Here is a 22,416-nt window from a genome sequence, read left to right as displayed (position 1 = left end):
TCACTTTCGCATTAGACTACGATTTATGAAATATGAATGTGAACTCTCTATCTATGTGTTTTGGAACTTTGTTTCAATTAAGAAAGTTTTATTTACTTAGAAAATATACTTTATATTTATTGTGTAATATGTATATGGGGTAGAAGGTGTCACAGTAGTACTTGACCTTTGAGTTGATAAGTGCTACATATATTTTATCCTTGATTTGGCACTCTTTTTGGGAGATATGTAAGTAATTTTTGTTGTATTTGACCCCTAAATAGATAAATTAAGATTAATCTAAGGAGTTACAAGAGTGTAGTTTCTTTGATTGAAAATATTTCTCTTTTGTGTAGATTTTGATGAAGTTGGAAATCCAAGGCTATAGCTCCAAAACCAAAGCTACAACCATAGAGCATGAACCAAAAAGAAGCATTTCAGAGAGTTGAAGCTTTAGCTATGATGCCATAGCTCTAGTCTTGGGAAATAGAACATTCTAGGCAGTTTAGAATTTCAGAGCTATGGCCCCTAGTCTATAGCTACAACTTTGGAGCTTTCTTTGTCTTGAAGTACTTCTAGAGCCGCAGTCACACATCCAGAGTTGTAGTCTTGGGTTAAAAATCCCAACTTTCCCCTCGACAAAACATATTTAAGGGATTAAAAGGAACGAAAGAAGGGGGATAAACGGGAACGAAAGAAAAATAGAGAAAGAAAACCCAGGAGAATAGGAGAGCGTGAAGATCATATTTGAAGATTGGATTGCTTGGGAACAAGGACACATCTTCACTCCTTCTCTTCTATTGTGTAATCTCATCTTTTTATTTGCTATGGCCCTCACCATGAGCGGCTAGTTTCTCTTGGGTTGGATTCAGTGTAACTATTAACTCTATTTCTTCTTAGATTTATATGATATTCAATTCTATTACTTGTATTTGATTCTTCTTTTAATTCTTAATCCGGTTTGATCACCCATTTTATGATATTAGGTTTTTGAATTCTGTTGGGAAACATTTTCAAAAGCCTAAACTGAATTAATCACCTAACAATCTCTTGTTCTAGGAATAGACTTGATTTTATTAGCCATTGTTGTTCAAGTTATCATTCTTAATGCAAGGTGTTAATCTTAAATCATAGAGGAATCATGTTTAGGATTAATCACCTTAGGACTCAATTTTGAAGAATCTGATTGAGTTAATTATTGAACGTGGAAGTAATAGAATTGGAATCATATTTATTTGATGAAGATTAAAGGTGTTAGAAAGTACATTTGAATCCAATCTCTTTCTCATATAAAGTTTTCTATTAAATTTATACTATTGCTTTTATTTTCTTTATTATAAATTTAAATCAACATTTCATTCATGTTCTCTGTAAACAAGAAAGGAAATTACTAGTATCACCAAATTCTCGAGGACGATATCAAATTACTACAACGAAACTTGGTCTGCTTGCCAAGAGTGAAAATTCCTCACCACAAGTCTAAGTAGCACACCTAAGCAATCAACTATTGTTGTCTCACTATAAGAAAAATGCAAATTACCGATGGATAATTTCTGACGGATACAAATAAGTTGAAAAAATTTATATTTTCAATGAAAAAAAATTGTAGGAGAAGTTATATTACCGACAAATAATTTTTTACAGATACAAAATCTATCGAAAAATTTATATTTTCGACTAATTTTACTGACAGATAATTTTTTATAAATACAAATTTATCGAAAAATTTATATTTCTGAAGGATTTTACCAGCAAAAAAAAATTCATGGAAAAGTTATATTATCAACAGAATATTTCCAACGAATTTATATTTGTCAAAAATGTAAGAATTTTTGACGAAAATTTTTGACAGATGCTTAAATGAAAATTTTCTGACGGAATGTTACTAACAGATAATGATTTGTCAAAAATTTTATGATTTCTGATAAGAGATTTTTTATGGAATATCTGTCAAAAATGGTTAATAATCTGTCAAAAATTTGATCTATAAAAAATGTTTAATATTCTGTTTGGTAATAATAAAGATGATTAAAATTGACAATCATATATTAGAAAATATCAATAAAATTTTAAATATGTCTATATATACTCTAATAAATTGTTACATAAAAAAGATTAGTAAATTATATATATATATATATATATATATATATATATAGAGAGAGAGAGAGAGAGAGAGAGAGAGAGGAGGAATCAAATGATTCACAAAGTAACTCTTGATAAAGTTATATTCCGCTCAATAACTTATGGTGTATGTTGAATTTCATCGATCCAAATGTTAAATTAAAAGTTCTTAAATTTTTCTAATAATTAATATAGAGAAAAATTGATTAGTTTTGAAATAAATTATTTACTAAAAATATAGTTTAAAGTTAATTATTTTAAATTATTTAACTAGAATCCTATTGACAATTTACTATATGATCTTGATATTTTTGTATAACTAATATCTGGTTTTAAATTTGATATGAAAATATTATGATATAATTAGATAAGATTATAAATTAGTATTTTATTTATCATTGATAATTAATAAATAAAACAAGGATAAATTCATTTTTTGAATTTTATATCTTAGATTTAAGATAAATAAATATATTAAGTTAATTAATAATTTATTTAAAATGTTAAAATTTAATTTATAAATATGTAATAAATAAATATTTATAATTTTATAAATTATATTATCATTATAAATTATAAAAATAATATTTTAAAATATATAAATTATTATTTAAACTTTTAAATTTATAATTAGTAATTTAAATTGTATCATAATATTAAAATTTAAATATAAATAAGTAGATTGTTAATTATAAAAGTAAGTATATATACATATAAAGATTAATTAAATATAATATAATTATTATTATTGGTTAATATAATTAAATATAATATAATTATTATATATTATTATATTTTTATAATAGTCTAAATATACCAGAATAAGAGGGATCCAGAGATTGTACAAATATGAGACTGTATAGTTAGGGATGAGGGATGACTTAAAGAAATTAATTTGTATTACCTATACTAACAAAATGCATTTACTTTTCATTAGCTTATCTCATTAGAATTTTACGGTTAAGCATATTTGACTTGAAGTAATTTAGGGCAGAGTAACCTTCTGGGACGTTTCTCAAAAAGTATCCAAGTAAGACAAAGTACGCTGAAAAGTGAAGTGTCGTGAAATAAACTCTTGAGAGGTCAAATATGAATTTTAAACAATACTAATTAAATTTCTAAAATATCTGTGGATAATTTCTTATAGATATATCCGTCAGTAATTATCAATAGATATTTACCAGAGATAATTAGTAATTAATAAAATGTTAATGTAGCATTTGTTAATATTTAATTACATTAAAAATATTAAATACAAATAATTTTAATCTAATTCTCTAATTATGTACGGTTTAGAATAAAATGTTTACTTTTATATGTTTTAACGAAAAGTTTTGGAGAAAAAAAAATGATAAAAACTGTTCATTTTACATTTTTCTTATGTAAATTTTGTGAATTTTTTTTACATTAATATTTTTATTTTTTATTTGGAATATAATTTTGCAGAAAATATTTTTATTTTATTTTATAAATTATATATATTTTGTGATAAAAAAAAAGTTTTAAGGAAAAGCAGTTTCAAAAAGTTGTCTCCTTCATATTTTTATTCTATCATATTGTTATTTGAATTTTAAATGGAATAGTCATTAATAATGAATTACATTAAAAATATATTTATGTATTTTCTGTCCAAATTTTTATTATTAAGATTACATCATGTTTCATCGTTGTGGAAAGTTTTCTTATCTTTCCAAATTTTAAAATTTAATTTTTATTTGAATTTTAAATAAAATAGTATTAATAATTAATAAATTTTTTTAATTAGTAATTAAAAATGAAACATTAATGTAGTATTCATTAATATTTAATCATATTAAATATATTAAATAATATTCTTATCTAATTCTTTAATTATTTATTTTTTAGAATAAATTTTTTATTTTTATATGTTTTAATGAAAAACATGTGACAAAGGTGTTCGTTTTACATATTTTAAAAATAATATCAAATATAGTAAATATAATATTTTGTAATATAATGTAATAATTTATATATAAAATTTCTTATTTATATTTTTGAAATCATATATATTTGTAAATTAGATATATAAAAATATAGATATTTTGAAAGGATATGATTTAATTAACATAAACTTCTAAAGATAGCTTTTAAGAAGAAAAAAAAATTAAGGGAAGAAGTTGTTAAACTTTAAAAAAAAAAATTTGTTCCAGTTTTGAAAGAAAATAATTACTACAAAGTTATTCTTTTTATATATACTATAGATTAGTTGGAGGTACATAGAATCATAATTTAAAAAATATACATAAACTTATTATAAAGATATGGAAAATTTAAACGTGTGATTCAGCGATAGGGATTGATCCATGCTTGAGGAGTAGATTAGTCACGCTTATCAGCGGTGGATACTCCAGGGATGAAAAAAAAAAAATTATAAAGATATGGAAGTTAAATTTCTGGTTCTTAGTATTGCTCTGAATCTGTCATTCTTGTGTTACCATTCTTATCGAACTCAGCAAAACCAGTTATTCAATTTTAAAGGTAAACAACCACAATCTCTGGCACGCCTCTGTAGCTTGCTTTTCGTCCTCACCTTCGTTCTATGTACTATATATATGGTTTCATTTCCCCCTTAATTCTCAAATCATAAAACTTAACCAGCACTATGGAACACCAAAAAGAGGAGCAAACAGATCCAGTTAGTCCTGTGGGACAATACTTCAACAGCTCGGTGCTATGCATATACATTATTGCAGTTTTGGAATTCGAAGTTCCAATATATGACTTGCAAACATATGCTCTTCTTAGAGATGTTTTCCTTCCCATCAATCCACGCTTCTCCTCCATCATGGTTCTCTCTCTTTTGCTTCCCTTATTATATTCTTTCATTTAAATATAAGAATACGATATTGTCTCTGTCTATAACAAGATCAAAACGCAACACAATTTTAATTCCACAAAGCTATTAATTAGTTAGTTTCTATAGGTAGTTTTGTATGCACGTTGCATTATAATTTTGCTTTGTATCCTTTGTTGCATATTTGTTTACTTATATCAATAGATAGCATCATTAAGTAATAACTACCAAGTTTCATTGTTTTGTTGAAGATCCTACACCAACTATTGATAATGTTATAATAGTGTATATAAGTGAAAATGAATCCTTATTTTATAAGGTTGAATGAGTTCTATAAATTTATTTTTTTTAAGAAGTTTAGTTTAACAAGTCTGATCATCGTATTCATGTTTATCTTCTTGTTATGAAATCAGGTCCAAGATAAAGATGGAAAGAAACGATGGAAGCAAGTTGATGTAAACTTGAAAGACCATGTGAACATTCCCATATTCCCCGAAGGCAAAACAGTGGAATTGTATGACAAACATTTTCATGATTATTTATCAAGCATAGCAATGGAGCAATTACCACAAAGCAGACCTTTGTGGGAAGTTCACATAATCAATTACCCCACAAATGATGCATCTAGCAGTGTAATATTTAAGCTTCACCATGCACTTGGAGATGGCTATTCTCTCATGGGTGCACTTCTTTCTTGTCTACAACGAGCTGATGACCCTTCTCTTCCCTTGTCCTTTCCTTCTCTCAAACAATCTAAACAAGAACATTCTTCCCCTAAAAGCTTTTGCAGAAAATTTTCTTCGATGTTGTCCTCTGCCTGCAATACTGTCTCGGATTGTGGATGGAGTGTATTGAAGAGTAGCATCATTAGTGATGATAAAACACCAATAAGGTTCGGAGATGAAGGAGCCGACTTTCAGCCAATTTCCATATCAAGCATGACATTCTCCATTGACCATATCAAAGACATCAAATCCAGGCTTGGAGTGGTATGAAAACAAATTTTGGTTGTTGAATTTTATCTTTGACTTTAACCCTGAGACTATATATGACAAGTAGGTTATTGGATCACCAACTTGTCAGTAATAAATATATCCATGAAGTTACGCGGCATCAGTCAACTATTGACACACAATTAATACTTTTTGCTTTCTTTGTATGTCTTGGATGAACAGCTAGCACACACTTTTCTTGGTTGCGTTTTGACATTAGATTATGTGTATGTTTGGCAAATATTTTTAGTTAATTTCTAACTTTTTAAGGTTAAATTAGCTACTAAATCTATAAATTATTTTAGAATTTTTAATTAATTTTCTGAACTATAGTTTTTGATTGAGTACCTAAACTAAAAAATGTAAGTTCTTAGGGTTAGTTTTCATTAATTAAAAACAAACATGATGAAAGGGCCCAAATAAAAGAAATTGTTTGGAGACTTATATCATTAATCTTAAATAGTTCACAACCTATTTAATAATTTTTTTTTTGGTTTACTAGCCTGAAAATTTGGCTGAACTTATTAATTGCACCGATCGATCTGTTCTTGTTTCCTAATTTGCATGTGATTCTATCTAATTGCAGACTATAAACGATGTGATAACCGGAATTGTCTTCTATGGGATTCGATTATATATGCAAGACATGAACTCGGAATCAAAGACCTCACACTCCACGGCATTGGTATTACTGAATACGAGAAACATTGAAGGTTACCAGTCAGTCAATGATATGCTCAACACTAAGGCCAACGGTCCATGGGGGAACAAAATTACCTTCTTGCATGTTCCAATACCGAAATTAAATGAAACCGGAAATTCAAACCCTCTAGAATTTATTTGGAAATCGCATAATACAATCAAGAGGAAGAAACAATCTTTAGGTATTGTCCTCACGGGGACACTTTTGGAGATAGAGGGAAAATTGAGGGGACAAGAGGTTTGTACATTTGGCTAAATTCAATTTGACCAAGATGTTATTAAATATTAATTATGTTTTCCTACCAATAATTTGCGAGTGCTTCTTAAGTAACGAATATGAGCATTTGAATCAGAATGGTACAAGTGTTAAGTTAGTTGTTTTCGTTGCAGGCAGTAGCCAAACGCATTCGTGGCACATTGTCAAAATCAAGTGTCGTGATTTCAAACTTGGTTGGACCAGTACAACAAATGTCTTTGGTTAACCATCCTGTCAAAGGCTTGTACTTCACATTGGCCGGTGGACCTGAGGTATCCTCAATTTCTTTCATTTTTTTAACTAATGAAATCAATCTGTGGGAATCTGAATTGAAGAGGGGTGAGTTAAGGTAAAAGAAATAAATTGACTCTTTCTTTTTTTCTTTTAAATACAATAAATGTTGTACTTTTGTAATAGTGACAATTGGAAAGGACACTTTAAGAAGGCTTTCTCGTTTATTTTGGCTTAAGAAGGAATTAAAGTTCTTTGTTCCTTCACTTGGTTATGTACATAAGAACTATATTTAATATTATTTAATTGTATTTGCAGAGTTTAGTCATTTCAATTATGAGCTACATGGGAGTGCTAAGAGTTACCCTCAAAACGGAAAAGGGCTTCATAGACGAACAGAAATTGAAGTCATGCATGCAAAGTGCATTTCAGACAATTCTCCAAGCAGCTCTGGAAATTCCTCACCAACCCAAACATTAGTGTGTACCTCAGAAAAGCAGAAGGTTAAAATTATAATATTTGGTTTGGATAATTGGAACTGCTTAATTATTACGATAATAGAGAGATACAAATTTGCAATCTTATTATTTCTCGGGATTTATCAACGCTTTAGTAGCTTTTGTCTACTATATTTGTCGTGTGTATTATGGAAATTAATAGACAGGATCACCTTCTTCTCTCTTTCTTATTTTGTACCGTTAGATTGGATTTTTGAAAAATTCAATGCAAATTCAATCGTCCACTTTTTTTTTTTATAAATAAAAGTGGATCAATTAATTAATTTTTTTTATAAAGTAAATTTAATTTATTTTTTAAAAATATAAATTATATTTTTTAAAATTAGATCAATTCTTTATTTGATATATTATATTTTTTTTATATAAAATTAGATCAATTTGATTAAGTGTGATTATTTACTCTATATTTATATATGATCATTTTTGTAAAATAATAAATAAATTAAAATTTTCATTTTGGAAATATAGATTAGATATTAAACTAATTTTGTAAAGTTAATTGGTTAAAAAATTTTGAAATAAATAAAATTTTTAATATGAATCGGATTAGTTATAAATAAGTTTAGATGGTTGATTTTTTTTCACATCCCTAATTTAAACTATTGTCCATTCTAAAAAAAAAATAAAAAAAGCCCGGAAACTTCTACCCGTTGCAATGGTAGTTTAATTAGCTGAAAAGGGAAAATAAATTCCTTTCCACTCAACAGGTTCAGGATTCCTGTTCGGCAGAATCTCATCCGTCCATCTCAATTTGTTTCTTTCTTCTTTAATTTTTTCCTCCTCATTAACACCTATTTCCTCATTTATTCGGGATTTTTTTTTGAATCATCTTAATCAACTAATCTTATTTGGTAGTGTTAAGAAATATAGAGATATCAAAGTTACATGACAATCGATAATTGTACCTGTAATAAGATACTCCTCTCTATTCCTTGTCAGTGACTTCATTTCTCTTCACTCTTTGAGTTGGTTGTCTGTCCACGTCTAGGGAGTGCACTTACAAAAAGTATTTTGACGTTTAAATAAATTATTCACTTAGTGTAATAAATGCAAATTGTAACGCCCGATTTATATAACAATAATTATATATTTTCTTTATAATATTTTTGCAATAATATCATTAACAATATTTTTTTTAATGAAGATAAAGATAAAGAAAAAGAATATTTTGTAAACTTATTACATGACATATCGTTCTAAAATAGTTACAATAATTTACTATTTTACTCATTATTTATTTCTTTCACTTCTATTACAATAATTACATTGATAGTGGAAAAATTTACAAATTGAAATAATATGGTTGGCAAATAAAATTATAACAGATTCATTAAATAGCCTCCATATTCCAATTTCTCCCAAGTAGGACAGCAGTAATAACAACTGTAAAAGGACCTGGTATATCCGGTAGATCCATCTATGTTATAATATATTAAATTTTAAAAACAAAGAAAAGGGAGGAGTAAGAACAATATCCAATAAATACAATAATTCAAAAGAATACACAAAATTATTTATAATCAATATTAAACATATATATATATATATAAATATATATACAGATCATATATTATATTTTCATGATACAATAAAATTTGAATTATACATGTAGTGACTAGTCAGGATAAATGAGCATCATAATAATACCAACCAACAAAAGGATATTTCACTTTAACCAACAAGAGGATATTTCACCTTTATTCCTTACTCATTTAAATCCCCAAGGTCAAACCTCCAGCTACAAATAATTCAAACTTTATCTTCTATGACCATAGAATAATATTTATCTTCATAAATACGTGAAGAAATAACAACAAGACGAGTCCAAGATATCACAATTATATCATAGTTGATTATAAATATATTTACAATAAATATATTTATGTAAAAAGAATATATTAAGAGTACCAATGATATAAAATAAATATGACAATCATTATAAAATAATTAAACAATATAAAATATGAACACCTTAATAATTATTATGGATAAAAAAAATAATCATAGATTAAGCAAATAAATGAGGTTAGGGACACCCGACTAAATAAATATACATAAAAAATAACATAGATAAATAAACATAATAGTATATAAAATTTTAAAGAGATAAAGTTCTCCTCCCCTTACCTTAGAACATCTGCGTAAAAACTTCAAGACCCTTTTTCCTACTCATTTTTCCTCTCTTTCCCTCTTTCTATCTCTTTCTCTCTCTCCCTCTCTTTCTCTCTCTCTCTCTCTAAATTTTCACCTCTGGATGTTATATTTTTTCACAGCCCATGCCTCCTATTTATAGGCATTCAGGGATACCCGGAACTGCCTGTACTGAATTCAGAACGGCCCGTTTCGGAGCCTTCGAATGTAGGCAAATTTTTCAACTAGAACAGCCAGTTCTAAAATCAGAATGGCCTGTTCTAAAATTAGAACGGCCCGTTCTGGGGTTCGTGTTAACACTGATTGACCATAAGCAGAACGACCCATTTCCAACTTAACTTTCTAGGTATTTTTAGAATTCCGGAATGGCCTGTTTTCCTTTAGGAATGGCCCGTTATGGAGAAATCAAAATTGGCCTCTTTTCTACTTTGGAACGGCCCGTTCCACTTTTGGAACGACCCGTTCTGCTGCTTCAAAAATAGTATATTTCTTTTTGTTTGGAACGGCCCGTTCCACTTTTGAAACAGCTCGTTTCGGCGTAAAAGTCAGAATTTTATAAAAAAATTTATAAATAATTTAAATTATTAAAAACCTTTTACAATATTTTATAAAAACCTCTTTTAATTAACTAAAATAAATATATGAAAATAAATAATAATTAACATTGTATTAGTAGAAAATTCGGGGTGTTACAATTTTTCCCTCCTTTTAGAAATTTCGTCCCCGAAATTTACCTGAAAACAAAAATGGATAAGTTTCTCGCATCTTGCTTTCTAATTCCCATGTAGTACTCACTACCTTATTGATGTACAACTCTATCAATCTCTCCAAGAAATGTCTAATGTTCATAAGTACAAGATGAGCAAACTTGGTAAGCTTATCCATTAACCAAATAAGATGAAATTTCTTAAGAATATCATACATAACTACAACTAAGTCCATAGATACTGTACCACCCCGGCTCAAGGCCGAGCTCAACCGAGCTCATTAGACAATCTTGACCGGGGTGATCATTTAGTCAAACTAAAGTATACGTTTAATGCTGAGGTGTCACATGAAATAAGAGAGATTGGTGATACACCTCGGCAACCTCGGCACATTAACAACATTGAACATGACTTAACCGAGGAGGATTCTCGGAAGATAACCATACAGCAGTTACACCAGGGTTACTCGGGAGACCACGATAGGTAACGATATAAGCAATACACGATATTGGAAAAGGCAACTGACTTGATCTTCGGAGTCCTTTTTGCAAGTACTTCCAAGACGCTCGAACGAGGAGACCGGAGAAGAGAAGATCACCCTAGCAACCAATTCCGTGGGAGCTCGGCAAGACCAAAGCCAGGGAGATGACTTATCCGAATTAAGGGTCCGACCTGATTCGTGTAAGTACATTTGGCGCTAGAAGGAGGGCCTGGTAAAATTTTTCCTCTGTCATCCTTATGGTTTCAACCCGAAGCCAAGCCAATACAGCGACGAGTACAGCACAAAGAAACACATCAAATATGGAAGACAACCCAGTTCTACGACGGTTACTCGAGCAGATAGAATTGATGAGACAACAACATGCAGAAGCAATGGAGAATCTTCGTAAGCAGCATGAAGCCGATCTCCAACAAATGCGCGCTGAGCATGCCGCTTTCAGAACTCAATGGCAACAACATCAACCGCACACACATCATGCTAGTCATGTCTCCCCTGCCGCCGAGGAACATCACTCTTCCCCAGATCCTACTTATCCATCAAACCCAACTCGGACTCATCGTTCCGAACACACCCATATCAGTCGTCCAGTTGACGATCACCACTCGGTTCGTCGACACCCCTTTGTTGATGGAATTATGGAGGTTCCCCTTCCAACCTCTTGGAAGCCGTTGAACATTGACCGATACGATGGCACTACAGACCCCGACGAGCACATCGACGCCTATATCACTCAAATCAACCTTTACACAAACGACGATGCCATCATGTGCCGCGTATTTCCAACTTCCCTCAAAGGCGCTGCTCTTAGCTGGTACACCCAACTACCATCCAGATCGGTTGACAACTTCAACACCTTGGTACGCCTTTTTTCTGCCCAGTATGCCACTAGCAGGCCCCATCATATCACATCGGCTGCCCTTTCAAATTTGCGACAACAAGATAATGAGTCTTTAAGACATTTCATGGAACGTTTTGCCAACGTTTCCATAAAAATCCGTAATCTTAACCCGGAGGTTGCCCTTCATTCCATGCTTATGGCGCTCAAACCTGGGCCATTTGTTGACAGTCTTTGCCGGCATCAACCTGCAAGCATGGATGAACTCAGAGCCCGTGCAGCTGGATATATTCAAATGGAGGAGCACGCCGAGTTCCGTAACTCTGTCCGTGACAGCCTCACCACTAAGGGCGAGTCTAGTACTAGGGAAAGCTCAAAGGCTCATACTGACCAGAGATCAAAAAGACATCGTCAATCACGAGGTCCTAGGTATGAATTCTACACACCTCTTAATGCTCCTCGTGTTAACATTTTGGAGGAAGCTAACCATGCAGATTTGATCTCTTTACCCCCACCGGCACACAATCCAGTCAACGCTGACAAGAGCAAGCATTGCCGTTATCATAGAAATTACGGACACACAACAGAAGAATGCTGGAGCCTCAAAGATCGAATTGAAGAACTCATTCAAGCTGGCCAACTTGGACAATATATCCAACGCGGCCAAGCTTCTCGCGGGGGCTTCCGAGGACGCGGAAGGGGACGTGGCCGATTTCCTGGCCGATATCAGAATTATCAAGGATGATCTGAACAAGGTCAGTATCATCAAGCAAATACACGCGAGGAAAGCAAACCAAGCACAAACAGCGCTGATCCTCAACATATGGACAAATCCTCAGAAGGAAACAACATACGTGGAGTTATCCACACCATCTCAGGAGGGTTTGCAGGAGGAGGAAGTTCCAACTCGGCCAGGAAGTGACATCTACGCACTGTCCAAAACGTCAGCAATTGCCATAACTCGGGATCTAAGTCAGAAACACCAACCCCTCCTATTATTTCACGGATGAGGACTATGAAGGTATCAGTTTGAACCAAGATGATCCAATGGTCATCTCAGTCGAGGTGGCCAATTGGGAAGTCCAAAAAACGTTGATTGACCAAGGTAGTTCCACCGATGTTCTATATTGGCCGACCTTCTTGAAGCTTGACATTCCTCATAACATGATTCAACCATACTCCGAGTCTCTCGTCGGCTTCGCAGGTGAGCGAGTTCATACTCGTGGTTTCATTGAATTACTAACATCTTTTGGTACAACTCAGAACTCAAGGAGAATCCTGGTGAAATATTTGTTGGTTGACGCTGTCACCTCTTATAACATCCTTATCGGGAGACCAACGTTGAATCAATTAGGAGCAGTTGTGTCAACGCCTCATCTAACTATGAAGTTCCCAGGCACAAATGGACACATAATAGCTGTAAAAGCCAATCAACAAATTGCAAGAAAATGCTACGCTGAAAGTTTGAAGATTACACCCCCAAATCGTCAACCTGAGGTGCCAACTTCCTCTATCATTGCTCACATTGGTGCAAGGGAAATGACTGACTTAGATCCCCGAATCGATATGCATGATTAGTGGCCTAATCCCATTGACGAGTTGATTGAATTTCAGATCGGCAAGAAGCCAAACCAGTGCACCAAGATTGCCAAGCACATTGATCTTGATGTCCAAGGTAAAATCATGACAATTCTTACTGAAAATCCTGATCTCTTTGCATGAAGTAGTGTAGACATGCCTGGGATAGATCCCAATTTCATTTGTCATAGGTTAGCTATCCATAGAGAGGCACGACCTATATCTCAGAAGCAAAGAAAGACTGGCGACGAAAGAAGAGAAGCTGTCAAGGCCGAAACGCAAAAGCTTCTGAACGCTAGGTTCATTAGAGAAATCAAATACACCACCTGGTTAGCCAATATGGTAATGGTTAAAAAATCCAATGGCAAATGGCGTATGTGTTTTGATTACACCAATCTGAATAAGGCTTGTCCAAAAGACGCTTACCCACTTCCCAGTATTGACAGATTGGTGGACGGAGCTTCAGGGTATGCTATGCTCAGTTTTCTGGATGCTTATTCGGGGTATAACCAAATCTTGATGTACCCTCCAGATGAGGAGCACACTGCCTTTATCACGGAACAAGCCAATTATTGTTACCATGTCATGCCCTTTGGACTCAAGAATGCAGGAGCCACCTACCAAAGACTCATGGATAAGGTCTTCGCCAATCAGATCGGCCGTAATCTCGAGGTGTATGTTGACGACATGGTCATCAAGACAAAGTCCCCTGACAATCATGTCTGAGATCTGGAGGAGATTTTCAAGCAAATCCGCAAGCACAACATGAGATTAAACCCCGAAAAATGTGTTTTCGGAGTTCATGGAGGCAAATTCTTGGGATTCATGATTACTTGTAGTGGCATTGAAGCAAATCTTGACAAATGTCAGGCATTGATCAATATGAGAAGTCCCAAAAATCACAAAGAGGTACAGAGGTTGGCAGGAAGACTTGCTTCACTATCTCGGTTTATTCCGAAGCTGGCAGAAAAGGCCAAGCCTATCTTCCATCTACTCAAAAAGCCAAAAGAATTCTGTTGGAGTGACCAATGTGAACAAGCTTTCACCAGCTTCAAGCAATTCTTGTCAGCTCCCCCCATCTTATCCAAACCGACCTACCAAGCTGATCTTCTACTATACCTTATAGTGGCCGACAACGCTATTAGCTCAGCACTGGTACAAGAGAATGACAAAAAGAAAACTCCCATATACTTCATCAGCCGGGTATTACAAGATACCGAGAGGTGATATCAGACCATAGAGAAGCTGGTCTTGGCATTGGTAGTTTCATCTCGCCGACTTCGTCCCTATTTCCAAAGTCATCAAATTATTGTGAAGTCGGATTACCCTATCAAGCAGATACTCAGAAAGCCTGACTTGGCCGGGCGAATGATAACCTGGTCAGTCGAGCTCTCCGAGTATGGCATAAAGTATGAAAGTCGAGGACCACTAAAAGCCCAATCTCTGGCCAACTTTGTAGCCGAGCTCACCCCCGTTCCACCAATGGATGAACAAATCTAGACCTTGCATGTGGATGGATCTTCCAATGTGAAAGGCAGCGGTGCTGGCATTATTCTTGAAGGACCAAACGACATGATGCTTGAACTTGCTATAAAATTTGATTTCAAAGCTACTAATAATCAGGTTGAATATGAGGCTCTGTTGGCAGGTTTAACATTGGCCAAAGACGTTGGTGTGAAAAGGCTAAAATGTTGCAGTGATTCCAAGCTGATCACCGAACAAGTAGGAGGAAGATATCAGACTAAGGAACCCCAACTTCAAAGGTACAATCTTATGGTATCTCAGCTGACATCTTTCTTTGCTAGTTTCTAGATTGAGCACATCCCAAGAGCTCAGAATGAAAGGGCCGACCTGTTATCCAAGCTCGCTAGCACTAAGCGCCCTGGCCAACATAAGACCATCATTCAAGAAACTATAGCCGCCCCTAGTTTCCAAGTTACAGCAATTTTTGCCAACAACTCATATCAGCAGGGTGGATGGCCGACATTTGGAAATATCTTAAAGATGGGATCTTACCGGATAGCAAAGTCGAAGCTTCCAAAGTTAAAAACAAATCATGCCACTTTACAATTGAAGCGGATGAATTGTTCAAACAAGGCTTCTCCATGCCTCTCCTTAAATGCTTAGACACAGATCAAGCCAACTATGTAATGGATGAGATCCACCGCGAAATTTGTGGCATGCATTCTGGAGCTCGGTCCATGGTAGCCAAAGTTATCCGAGCTGGATACTACTGGCCAACTATAAGATCAAACTATAAGTCATATGTGCAGAAATGCAAAGCCTGCCAAGATTTCGACAATCTACACCAGTTACCTCCCACAACTCTACGTTCGATGCAGTCAGCATGGCCCTTTGCTTGGTGGGGGATGGATATCCTTGGTCCTTTTCCAGTAGCCAAAGGTCAACTAAAGTTTCTATTAGTTGGCATCGATTACTTCACAAAATGGATCGAAGCTGAGGCCCTCGCTAAGATCACATCAGCCAATGTCCAAAGGTTTACATGGAAAAAAATTATCTGTAGATATGGCTTACCTCATGTCATAACCACTGATAATGGAAAATAGTTTGTTGACAAAAAGTTTGAGCAATTCTTAAGGCAGCTCAGAATCAGTCACAAAGTTACTTCGGTTGAGCACCCACAAACAAATGGACAAGTTGAAGCTGCCAATAAGGTTATCCTTAGAGAACTCAGAAAAAGACTTGGCTCATCCAAAGGAGAATGGGTGGAAGAGCTACCTGGCGTTTTATGGGCCTATCATTGCACACTACAGTCTACCACTCAAGAAACCCCATATAAGTTAACTTATGGGTCTGATGCTATGATACCTGTAGAGGTCGGGGAGCCGAGTCACCGACGGCTAACTTTTGATACAACTCAAAATACAAAAACCTTGAGAACTGATCTCGACCTCATAGATGAAACCAGAGAGTGCGCCCGAGTTCAAGAGGAGGCATGCAAGCTCAGAGCATCTCGGAGATACAATTCCAAGCTTAAGCCGAGATCATTCCGAGAAGGGGACTTTTTTTGGAGAGCTGTCGGAGAAGCTAGAAAAGACACGTCAACGGGGAAATTCGCAGCTAATTGGGAGGGCCCTTTCTGAATCTCGGAATGTTTGCACAATGGTGCATATAGACTGATAGAATTGGATGGAAAAGTCATCCCAAGAACTTGGAACGCTACTCATTTGAAATTCTATTATAGCTGAAATGTGTAAACCCAGGTATTGTACTCTTTTTCCCACTTCAGTCTTTTTTCCCAGATAAAAAAAAGGGGTTTTGGCTGAAGGGGTTTTAACGAGGCATACCTAGGGCAGTAGGAGAGATGTAATTGACATGGATATCCAATCTTATAATAGACATTCTCTCCTCTTTTGACTTATTTCTTACTCTCTCATTCCATTTAGCTTTTACAGCCTTTGCCCCAGGAATTACTGGAAATTCATTCAATATTAACAAACTCGGCCAAGTATGAGCCAATGTAACTAAAATTGGCCAAGTCTGAGCCTCATAGTTACTCAATTCAATTCGGCCAAGTCTGAGCTGATGTAACTCATATTGGCCAAGTCTGAGCCTTATAGCTACTCAATTACAGCCGGCCAAGTTTGAGCCTATGTCAACGTGTTTGGCCAAGTCTGAGCCAATGTTAATAGTAAAATTATTCAACACATTTGGCCAAGTCTGAGCCAGAGTTAATAAAGGTTACTCAATTTCAACCTAACAAAGGTTACCCAATTCTAACCCCTTACGATTATATTACTGTTACATACGTTTTATGTGATACGTTTTATGTGATTCATTTTACCTCACATCATCGAAAGAGTTATAACTCGTAGCTTACAAATTCCTATATATCCACATAAAAGACAAATAGAAGTCAAACTTGTCACATTAAACTTAATAATCGGCTTCCCAAGAAGCAAAAGGTATCTCATATAACTCCTACAACGCACTATTACAATACTTATTCTTTCCCATCAGTCTTCACCACTAACATCATCAGGCATATCGTCTTCGTTGATCAATTTTCCATCCCACACATCCTTGTTGACGTCTAGATCACGAAGATTGATTCCTGGAGACACTATCTTGATTTGTCGTAGAGCCTTGGCAAATCCTTTCTTATGCTCCTCCATTACATGCAACTCCAGGTTCTCCAGATCTTTACTTAACTTATTATTTTTCTTTTCCAAGTCCGTGGTTTTTTCCACATCAGCCGCTATCACTTCCTGACAAGCTTTATTCTGCTCTCTTAACCTTTGGAACTCCTCGTGCAACTCCGAGGTCAGACGCTTTTGTTCCTCCAACTTCTTCTTCAGCTCAGCATTTTCTTTCTCCTTTTCACTATTTTCTTTGACTTTTGCTCTCAACTCAGCATTCTCTTTTTCCTTTTGCTCTTTCTCTTCCTCTACCTTTTTCACTTTACTCAGAAGCTCTTCTACTTTTGCTGAGTAGGATTTGTTGGAGCGCAGGGATATTTCAAACGCCTTGTTGTTTTCAGCAAAATTTCCCTTCACATCATTCAACTCAGCACACAACGATCCGACCTTCACATTCTCTGCCTTCAGCTTATCCATTTGCTCTATATTTTTCTTCCATCTCCTCTTCCAGTGATCCACTACTGCAATCGACCTTTGCAAAAACACTTCCACTGAATCTAATCCCTCAACAGGACCCACCTTCTCAATCAGCGCCTTATCAGCAATGTGCGCACGATCCTCTTTATAAAATGCATCTGCCGTTAGCTTGGCACTCCAGAACGAGGTGACATCTGGAGACATACTCACATGATCTAATCTCTCTAACGGATGATTAGAATCATATCTCTGGTGTATTGACCGAGGTCGGCTTGTCTGGCCACCTTGGGATGATCCTCCCTGTGGTATCAGGGAGGAGAAGCCGAGCTGCGCAATTTCTTTTTGAAGTTCTGACATTGACTCATCTGAGGAGATCGAATCGGTTATCTCTTTCGACTTCAATGCCTGCCAACGCAAAGAGTAACTCAGTTCCATATATGTTATTTTCATCAACATAATGATTATACTTTCAAAAAAAAAAAAACATGAAACCACTTACTGTTTCTTCATCCAAAATCACCACTGTTGGATTCTTCCCCTTTTGGTGACCAGCATCCGATGTTGAGGAACTCGGCATAGTCACACTCGCAATGACTGGCCGACCTGATTCCTCAGTCGGATGACTTAAACGAGCATCCTTCTCTCCTACACCAACTTCAGTTTGGATCAACTTCGGACCACTAGTGTCCGCATTCTTATCACCAACTCTTTGCTTTTTCTTCTTTGTCTCCAACTTCTCTTTTTCCTTCGCTCCTTCCACGTTAATAACTTCTAATTCCTTTTCCCCATGCTTGGCTTTCAACTCTCTCCATTTACTCCTAACCATGATACCTGCACATTATAGCAACACAAAATACGTTCAGTTTTGCACATACTTTCAATCAAGTTCAGGTTTTATTTTATTATACTTACTCTTTAAGTCCTCTCGCGGATTTTTTGACCCCGCAAGTAACAGGATCGCTTTGCTTTCTAAGGGTCGAGTTAGCCCTTCCAATCTCTCTATATCCTTCTTCTCTTCATCCGACAATGTTAAACCTTCCGAACCAGAGAACCTCATCGGTTCTGATTGCCAACTCAGCGGAAATTTTGGTTCACCATTCGAGTGGAAAATTGAGTCTGAGTTTGCATCATTATGCACGCATTGCACTTTAAAAAACCCCTCTTTAAAATTTTTATATGACTGAGAAAAGATTTGAAACAACCCCCCATTCGAACTCCCACTCAGCGATATCCACCCGAAGGGTGGCTCCCCCAATTTCAATTGATAAAAATGCATAAAAGTTCCCAAACTCGGATTCATTCCCATTATCGAGCACAAAATTTGAAAAGCACGCAGAAATCCCTAGCTATTGGGATGTAGCTGACTTGGTGCTACATTAATCTTTTTTAGGAACTCACATTCAAAAGGGGTGAACGGGACTACTACTCCTAAATCCCTAAACACACATTGATACATGTATATATACAAGGGAGATGTCGGCACTTTGAAAAATATAAGTTCCTCTGCGGAACACGGTTCAATCGAGAGTTGTTCTAGGTATGGAGGAAGGCAAAATTTTACCTTATGTTGTAACACACTCGCCTCCATCTCACCCCTAACCCTACTTTCATACTTGCCCACATCCCCTCTTACCCATTCATAACCAGTCACCATAATTTTTGGGTGCGAGTCTTTCCTGTTATTCCCACCCCTCTTTGGCACACTCGCTTCACCTCTGTTACTATTCGTGATTTTCCCCTTCGCCTTACCCATCCTACCACACCCCTTTCCAACCAAATCACAACAAAAAGTTCAAAAAATAACGCTTGATACCTGGAGTCCGTAGGCTCTTGAGGAACTCAAACACTTGAATATCCTATTCTCTGCAACCCACCTTCCCTGCTACGTTTACGCCAAATACGCCTCAACACTTTCTTCTAAGAACAGTAACAGTAAAAAGATTTCTAAGGCTCCTTCGTACATATATATATACTCCATCGCACCCTTTCATTTTCTCATTGAGAGCCACGACCCTTCACTAAAGAGTTTCCCGCGGCCCTAAATCCCCTGCCTTAAATGACTTGTCCCTTCACACTTAATTCTAATGATTACGCGCCGTACCCCTTCGCGCTTCCCCAGGCTACAGCTGTTAGCCTTCTAACGTTACATTCCCTCACCCATTACACGCGTCACTCTCTAGTCTGAAAACCCGTGACTCTTTGCGTAGCTTCCCTTCTCGGAAGTTCGACATCCTCCACTTATTTTTATCAGCTCTTGCATTCTTCCATCATTTAGAGCTTGGGGGGCTTATGTACCACCCCAGCTCAAGGCCGAGCTCAACCGAGCTCATTAGACAATCCTGACCGAGGTGATCATTTAGTCAAACTAAAGTATACGTTTAACGCTGAGGTGTCACATGAAATAAGGGAGATTGGCGATACACCTCGGCAACCTCGGCACATTAACAACATTGAACATGACTTAACCGAGGAGGATTCTCGGAAGATAACCATACAGCAGTTACACCACGGTTACTCGGGAGACCACGATAGGTAACGATATAAGCAATACACGATATTGGAAAAGGCAACTGACTTGATCTTCAGAGTCCTTTTTGTAGGTACTTCCAAGACGCTCGAACGAGGAGACCGAAGAAGAGAAGATCACCCTAGCAACCAATTTCGTGGGAGCTCGGTAAGACCAAAGCCAGGGAGACGACTTATCCGAATTAAGGGTCCGACCTGATTCGTGTAAGTACAGATACAAAATCTTATTTCCAAATTAGGACGTCTAAAGGTTGCAATAAATTTGAAAGTTTTTGGTGTTCTACCTAGTTTTCTAAGCAAGCATACAAAAATTCCTTCACTTCCTTCTTCATCTTAGGCCACCAAAACATCTTTTTGATTCAACTTCTTTACTTGACTCATCTATCTTCTGACCTTCTTTAATCTCATCTATCAAGCTATTAGTCACTCTCAAAGCTCCCAACTTAATACTCTTAGAGGTCAACTTACACCCTAAGTTTATATCCCTAAACTCCTCAATCATAAGCAATTCCCTAATCATCAAAGAAAACACTCTAAAAAATTTTCTACTTAAAGTGTCAGCTACAACATACGCCTTACCGGGGTGATAATTCAATTGGAAGTCATAATCTTTAAGAAACTCTAACCATCTCCTCTACTTCTCTTTTCACCTTAGACCATCACGCTTCCGCTGTGTCATTCTGATACATTTTAATATCTCCTAAATGAATACTAAAAGTACTTTTATGTCTTTCCTCTAAGATCATCATCTTCCTTAATTCGAGATTACTAGGCACATAGATTCTATCTTTGAATCTCAAAACACCATCAACTTCCAAGCGTAAAGGGCTATCTATACCTCTATCAATCTTTTCCACTTGGCTCACTAAGAAAGGATTTAACTCTTGGGTCCTCTAATCACATCTATTAATCTATTAGTCCTTTCAACATACTCAATTCAATGCTCCTAAGGGTGAGCTTACACATCACGCTTAAGTTTCTAATCTCTTCAATCAAATTCAACCCTTACATTATCAAAAATGATAGATAAATGACCATCTTACTTAAGGCATTTGTCACCATATTACTTTAATTTTTATGACCCTCTCCAAGAATCAAGTACTTAAGCATAAGTTAACTAAGTACATATAATCAATCTCTAAGTCTTACCATCCTATCTATACCCAAGGCAACCTCATATATACTACCTTGTCTTGTGGTCTCATGTCTTGCCATCAAAATGAATCAATTAATTATGTTTCTCTAATTTTCCTTAAATAGTCTATTTTTTTACTCGAGTCATACCTAATTTCACACTAATAGGAGTAATTTCACAAGTCAAACTTAACTTCCTAATGTGAGCTAAAAGATACATCCCTTTAACCATAAGAGGAGATATATATAGAGGTTTCCTACTCAAAGTATCGACCACCACCTTGGGTTTTTCCAAATAACAACTAAGATTAAAATTTTAATCCTTAACAGTTTCCAACTAGCTCTTCTGTCTCATATTCAACTCCTTTGGATCAAACAGATATGTAAGATTCTTATGATCACTAAATATCTCAAACTTAGAATCATACCAGTAATGTCTCCAAAATCTTAAGTGTAAATATTACAATCTCTAATTCAAGGTTATGGGTAAGGTAATTTTTTCTCATGAATTTTCCATAACTAGATGCCTAGAAATATAAGCTACTACCTTTCCTTCTTGCATCAATAATCCACTCAAACCCGTCTTTGAAGCATCACTATATAACACATAAGACTTACTAGAGTCCGATAATTTTAACACTAGTCAATCTTTCCTTAAGAGTTTGAAAACTACTTTCACACTTACTATTCCATAAAGGCAACTCTCTCTTCTTGGTTAATCCAGACAAAAGTAATGTTATCTTAGAAATTTCCTCAATAAATCTCCTATATTAATAAGTTAATGCAAGA

The 22,416-nt window shown here is 35.2% G+C and overlaps 2 protein-coding genes across 2 annotated transcripts; both read left to right on the top strand.

The window, feature by feature from the left end:
- Window positions 1-4,516: 4,516 nt before the first annotated feature.
- Window positions 4,517-7,683, top strand: LOC109795918 (wax ester synthase/diacylglycerol acyltransferase 4). Its single transcript, XM_020355485.3, has 5 exons — window positions 4,517-4,912; window positions 5,332-5,907; window positions 6,497-6,850; window positions 7,003-7,140; window positions 7,418-7,683. The coding sequence occupies exons 1-5, from the start codon at window positions 4,727-4,729 to the stop codon at window positions 7,577-7,579; spliced, it is 1,416 nt and encodes a 471-aa protein (XP_020211074.1). The 5' UTR covers window positions 4,517-4,726; the 3' UTR covers window positions 7,580-7,683.
- A 5,176-nt stretch (window positions 7,684-12,859) lies between these two features.
- Window positions 12,860-13,534, top strand: LOC145957518 (uncharacterized). Its single transcript, XM_083073791.1, has 2 exons — window positions 12,860-13,309; window positions 13,427-13,534. The coding sequence occupies exons 1-2, from the start codon at window positions 12,860-12,862 to the stop codon at window positions 13,532-13,534; spliced, it is 558 nt and encodes a 185-aa protein (XP_082929917.1).
- The last annotated feature ends 8,882 nt before the right edge of the window (window positions 13,535-22,416 follow it).

The sequence above is a fragment of the Cajanus cajan genome, chromosome 4 (genome assembly GCF_000230855.2).
Source record: "Cajanus cajan strain Asha chromosome 4, NIPB_CcT2T_4, whole genome shotgun sequence".
In the NCBI taxonomy this organism is placed as follows: Eukaryota; Viridiplantae; Streptophyta; class Magnoliopsida; order Fabales; family Fabaceae; genus Cajanus; species Cajanus cajan.
The sequence above is the reverse complement of the archived record's forward strand: the minus strand, read 5'-3'. Positions and strand labels throughout refer to the sequence as shown.